The following is a 6,318-nucleotide window of genomic DNA, read 5'->3' as shown; positions in this document are numbered from 1 at the left end:
TTTACGGTCAAACTCTTAGCAATGGCATCCGTCTCTCCCATGGGTCATCAATTATGACTAACCTCCGCCACACGTCGTGTCAAGGCCTCTGTGTTGACATATTGGGAGGAATTGTGCCTTTCAAATGAGTGCGTCACCACAGACATGATGAAGGCCATTCAGCAGCTCGCTGGGTGAAGAGGAGGAGGAGGAGGAGCAAGAGGAGGGATGGGGAGGAGCAGGGAGGAGGAGGAGGAGCAGGGAGGAGGAGGGATGGGGAGGAGGAGGAGCAGGGAGGAGGAGGAGGGAAGGGGAAGAGGAGGAGGAGCAGGGAGGAGGAGGGAGGAGGAGGAGGAGGAGGAGGAGGGAAGGGGAAGAGGAGGCGCAGGGAGGAGGAGGAGGAGCAGGGAGGAGGAGGGATGGGGAGGAGGAGGAGCAGGGAGGAGGAGGAGGAGGGAAGGGGAAGAGGAGGAGGAGCAGGGAGGAGGAGGAGCAAGGAGGAGGGGGAGGAGGAGGGAAGGGGAAGAGGAGGAGGAGCAGGGAGGAGGAGGAAGAGGAGGAGGAGGGAAGGGGAAGAGGAGGAGGAGCAGGGAGGAGGAGGGATGGGGAGGAGGAGGGATGGGGAGGAGGAGGAGCAGCAGGAAGGAGGAGGGATGGAGAGGAGGGAAGGGGAAGAGGAGGAGGAGGAGCAGGAGGAGGAGGGATGGGGAGGAGGAGGAGGAGCAGGAGGATGAACTCTTGAAAGCCAGCGTCACTTCTGGAAGATGGATGGAGAGGACTCGATGAGCTGATGGCCCAAACATTTTCTGCTCAGAGAGGCAATTCAAGCTCGACTTTTCCACTTCTCTATTTTATGTTCCCTCCGTTGTATTTTACAAAACATAGAGATATGAATGTGTGCTGAAAAAATGGAATCAGAACGGTGCAGATTGTACACGTTTGTTTGTGTATCGAGTTAATTTGTTTGTTAGTGTGTGTGTTTGTTTGTGTGCAAGCAATAACATGAAAGAAATGTTAAAGTTAACCAGTATGTGTGTGCATCCTTGTGCCTATGCTTCTGATTAGGCAGTTATAGAGTTATTTAACAGAGATTCACAGCTGCCGTCCTTAAAACCACGTGATTGCCATTTATGTGCTGTGGTCGACCAATTAGAATACAGATAGGCCAAGTGATTGGTCCTGGTTGGCCAATAAGGATACAGGCAATTAAAAAAAGAGCTCATGAACAGATTCTGTTCACGTGCAATGAACTGTTCAATACACACACATGCACTAACAGATACATACACACACATACCTCCCTGAAGATGCTCAAAACCGGATGCACATTTACCCGCACAAAGATGAATTGGTTTCTGTAAATCTCAATATTCCTATGGTGTTGTTTATTAATGAGGTTCATGTTAACTAAGGTATTCATTGATATATAATTATATAGGGTAAGAGCTAACCCTAGCCTACTAACCCCTATGCTTATAACTTGTAATAATGCTTATAACTGCATTAACTAATATTAATAAACATTGTTATTAGAATGTAGAAAGAGAGGGACATGGAGGGTAGTAGGGTTTTAAACATCATGAAACCTGACATGTTTGTAAAGGGGTGTACATTGTTTCATGCTGCGTCCTTCCATGTGTGACAAACACTCACATGGTGTGCAATGCATGCGTCCAAAACACAGAAAAACACCACGACTGTTTTATTACACTAATTTATTCAGTCAACAGAGCTTAATGTTCTGAGACCACACACACACACACACACACACACACACACACACACACACACACACACACACACACACACACACACACACACGTTTTGTATTGCAGCCAGAAAAACAGTCTCTGTAGAAATAAAGCACATTTTGGATAAATGTCCTACTCATAAATAAATGCCAGCACATAGTCCATTTTTCTACCGCTTTCGTCTTGCTACCTTCCCCACCCCTCCCTGACAGAAACAAGACAGATCTGACGCTTGCTGCCTGCTTTGATTTCCCAACGCCTCCTGGAACCTGCACTGTGACCAGGTTAATATAATGCACCAGCGAACCAGGCCGTGAATATTTAACATATTGAATAAATTTCAATTCTTTCTCTCCCGAGGGGACTGGGAGGGGAGGGAGGTTATGCAGGGTCTCATGTTAACCTAGAGCTGACGCTCTCCATGGGAAAGACACGCTTCAGCCCCGCTGGTGAAATGACCATTAGCAGAGGCAGGATTCAGGTGGGCCTGCTGGAGAGATGGGAGATTGTAAAAATGTCCGATATTCTTTAGCTCAAAACTCAATTTTTTTTTTTTTTTTTTCCGTTCACTGAATTTGATAGTTATTATTAATAGGGGTTATAAAGATTGAAAAGTTGCTTGCATCAATCAAACCAGAACAAAAACAGAAAACAGAAGAAAAGGTTTTCTTTCTCCTCTTGAGATAATAAAAAGGACAGTTTACGCTGTATGACAGGAATTAATTAACAATGTTGCTGTTGAACAGCGTCTAGGGTCAAAATACTCGCTTCATCTTTTCAGTTTACGAGCAAAAGGTTCTTATAATCTGATCTTTTCTGGGGTGACTTGATATTTTCAAATATCACTGCTGCCAACAGTAAGTTCAAATTCACCTAATGTTGTCACGCTTTCCACCCTCTGGTTTCCAGTGCTGAAGAAGATAGACGATAAAAGGAGTGTGACTCCGTTCACACTCTTTAAACGTAACATCGGATGTCAAATGTCTGTTCAATAAAACATAAGAAGTAAACAAACTGCTTTTCTGCCCCATCGCTCAAAACATATTGAGGAGAGGATCGTGTTCCAAGGTTTCAAACTCACAACCTCTCAGAGGAGGGGCCCACATCACACCGTGTAAACCCAAAAGGGTGCGGTCCAATTCAGCGACAGCAGAACCAGAAACCTGGTTCTACAGCAGCCCATGAAGGTTAGTGGAGGGCAGTAGAACAATAAAGAGCCCTCCTCCATGGCTGAATGGCTGCAACTAACTGTGGTAATAAAGCCGTCCTATAACTCCAAACCATCTCGTGGTTGGAGGAGAGGTGGGGGTGTGTACACTGTGGTATTGCCAGGATCAGAACACCTTGTGTGTATTGGCTTGTCAGTTAATAAACGTTGTTAGCTAACACAGACAACCTTCATCTTTCAGATTCAATGTTGCAATGTTCGTCGTGTTTGTGTGCGTGCGTGTGCCTGTGTTCGCGTCTAGGTCTGTGTGCATGTGTGCATGCGTCCGTAAGTGCGTGTTTTAAGGTGTGCGTATATAGGTGTGTGTGCATGTTGTGTGTGAGCGCTTGATTGAGGTCTGAGTGTATGTGTCCATGCGTGTGTGTATGTACCCATATGCATGTCTATGTCTGTGTGTTATGTGTGTCTGTGTGTGTACACATCCGTACGTGCATGTGCTCGTACGTGCGTGTGTTTAGGTGTGTATGTGCCCGTACGTGTGTGTGTGTGTGTGTGCCCACATGTGTGTAGGTCTGTGTGTGTGTGTGTAGGTCTGTGTGTGCGTGTGTGTGTGTTTCCGTGCGTGTGTGTACGTACCCGGAAGTCGATCCCCACGGTGGAGATGAAGCTGCCTGCGAGGAAGGCTCCGTCTTTGAAGCGCACCAACAGACAAGTCTTCCCCACGCCGGAGTCTCCCACCAGCATCACCTGGGGGAGAGACAGAGGGGAGAGACAGAGGGAGAGGGGGGGGGGGGGGGGGGGGGGGGGAGAGGGGGGAGGGAGGGGGGAGACAGAGGGGAGATAAAGGGGGGGAGAGAGGAGAGGAAGAGAGAGGGGGAGGAGAGAGGATGACAGAGACAGAGAAGGAGGGAGAGAGAGGGGGGGAGGAGAGGGGGGGGAGAGAGATATGGAGGGAGGAGAGACAGGGAGGGAGGGAGACAGAGAGAAGAGACAGAGAGGGAGAGAGAGGGGCGAGAGAGAGGGGGGAGAGAGATACAGAGAGGAGAGAAAGGAAAGGAGGGGGGAGGGACAGGGAGGTAGGAGAGAGGGGGGAGAGATACAGAGGAGTACAGATAGACAGGTTGACAGAAACAGAGAGACAGAGAGGAGAAGGAGAGAGGGGGGGAGAGAGGGGAGAAGAAGAGAGACAGACGGGGAGGGAGAGCGATACAGAGAAGGAGAGATAGACAGGTTGACAGATACAGAGAGGAGAAGGAGAGAGGGGGGGGAGAGGAGAAGAAGAGAGACAGACGGGGAGGGAGAGAGAGGGGGTTCGAGAGATGAGGTGCAAAGGAAGAGACAGACAGGGGTTGGGAGAAAGAAGAAAGATGTGGGAGGAAGAGAGTAAGTGAGTCAATACGTTTATTTAGCGCAGTACCATTTACAGAGCAAAGTCACAAAAGTACAAATGTAAAAAAAAAAACAGACACTCAAAACACACAATCTTAAGAAAACTAGACAGCTCGAGACAAGACAAAGAACAGCTGAAGTAAAGGAAATCGGAATAAATAGTCAGCGGCTGGGGTCTGAACTTCAGAGGGTGGGGTCTGAACCTCAGAGGGTGGGGTCTGAACCTCAGAGGGTGGGATCTGTGAGTCAGAGGCTGGGATCCGACAGTCAGAGGCTGCGCTGAGATCAACCAGCACCGACACAGTTCACTCACGTCCCGTGACATCATTATGTCGTTGGAGACTGTTTCAGTGGAACGCTTCTGAAGGAAACCAGTGGATCTGAGATGCAGTCAGGACAGCAGGGAGCCTTCAGGCAGCAACTTTCCCTCATGTTTTTAAGATGGAAGGCAGCGTAGAAATAGCTCCATATTTTTTGGGAGGGATCAAGCTAGTGGTGTTTTTTAACGATTGAGTGTTAAAAATAAACTGAGATACAACCAGAGAATGCAGGTTGTTATTTATAATCAAGACCATGCATGGACCAAGAGGCCAGAGAACATTAGTCAGCCGGGAGCTGGTGAATATCCCCAGGGGGGAGGGAGGTTTACACTGCCCACCAGATCACTGAGGTCAGGGAGTAGGAGAGAGGCGATCAAGAGGAGACGGCGGGGTCAGGAGGAGCAGAGGGGATGGGCTCTGCCGTCTCTCCTCTGATCCACAGAGAGCGGGAAGGTTACTGCCACCCTTGTGATGGAGATACTGGGGGGACAGAGTGGCTCATGGTGTGGAGCTGGGATTTAGGGTCGTGTTTACTGGCGGAATCGTGCCGAGCGGGGGGAGAAACACTCTCGTCTCCCCACTTTTACTCAGGGAGAAACGGATGCTGTCGTTTAACAAGGGCCTGAATTGACAGAGGGAACCAGTCACCTTTTAATAGGGGGAGAGAGAGGATGGGGGAGAGAGAGGATGGGGGAGAGAAGGTAGAGAGGAGGGTGGGGGAGAGAGAGGAGGGAGAGATAGAAGGTAGAAAGGGGAGGGGGATGAGGAGGGTGGGGAGAGAGGAGGGAGAGAAGGTAGAGAGGAGGGAGAGAGGGAGGGAGAGACGGTAGAGAGGTGGGTGGGTGTGTGAGAGAAAGGGGGAGATAAAGGGAGAAGAAACAGAAAGAGGAGATATTATCGGAGCTAATAGATACAGGATATTTATACATAGCCACAGCCAGCAGAGTTGTGTGGATGAGTCTCGTACTATCCACGGAATAGATGAGGTATAATAGAGTTTGATTATTGGTAACTGTTCAGACATTTTTGAGAGTGAAGGATGATAGTTTAAATCAAAGCCTTGCAGGATACGAACGAAACCATTTACAACGTAACAAAAATAGGAAGCTAGGCAGCCTATTAGTATGTTGCGTCTGTATGGCAACATGTTATCAACATTTCACTGTTGTTACTCAGCGGGCACAGCTAAACTGTTCGAATTACATTCCCATGCATTACTCCCATTATTTTTCAGACATCAAACAGACAGCGGTGCTCTGGATGCTCTCGGGCGCTCGTAGTAGGACGCACGCGGGCATGGCACGCACGCGGGCATGGCATGGCACGGGGGCATGGCACGCACGCTGTCACATCCACGCGCGCGCCTCTCAGTGTTGACACAGCTGCGACGCGACATACAAACGATGTGACAAACGGAACACATTTCAAACTCTTTCCAACACCGGAGCCGCGTCATCTACGTCGCCTATAAACCGTTATTAGAGAGTCCGCGAGCTGCTGGTCTGGTATTCAGGGATCTGGCCTCTCTTACCTTGAAGGCGACGTCGTAGAACCCCCCGCTGGTGCTGATGGACGGCGCGCTGGGGTGCACCGCGCCGCCGGACGCGGCCGCGGCACACTTGCCACTTTTCCCTACGCCGTCTTTGCAGGGCGACGCCTTGGGGCTCTTTGATGCCCCCTTAGCGCCCTTGAGCGCCTTTTTCCGCGACAT

At 49.6% G+C, this 6,318-nt stretch overlaps 1 protein-coding gene across 1 annotated transcript in view; it reads right to left on the bottom strand.

The window, feature by feature from the left end:
• rab26 (RAB26, member RAS oncogene family) overlaps positions 1-6,318 on the bottom strand; it is a gene marked incomplete at both ends in the record, with an annotated part of 57,048 nt that extends 50,730 nt beyond the window's left edge. The window contains 2 exons of the mRNA XM_079757083.1: positions 3,535-3,645; positions 6,139-6,318. Of these exons, the coding sequence (XP_079613209.1) occupies positions 3,535-3,645; positions 6,139-6,318 (291 nt within the window). The remainder of the gene's footprint in view (positions 1-3,534; positions 3,646-6,138) is intronic.

This window comes from Pollachius pollachius (assembly GCF_949987615.1).
Source record: "Pollachius pollachius genome assembly, chromosome: 19".
Taxonomy (NCBI): Eukaryota; Metazoa; Chordata; class Actinopteri; order Gadiformes; family Gadidae; genus Pollachius; species Pollachius pollachius.
The sequence above is the reverse complement of the archived record's forward strand: the minus strand, read 5'-3'. Positions and strand labels throughout refer to the sequence as shown.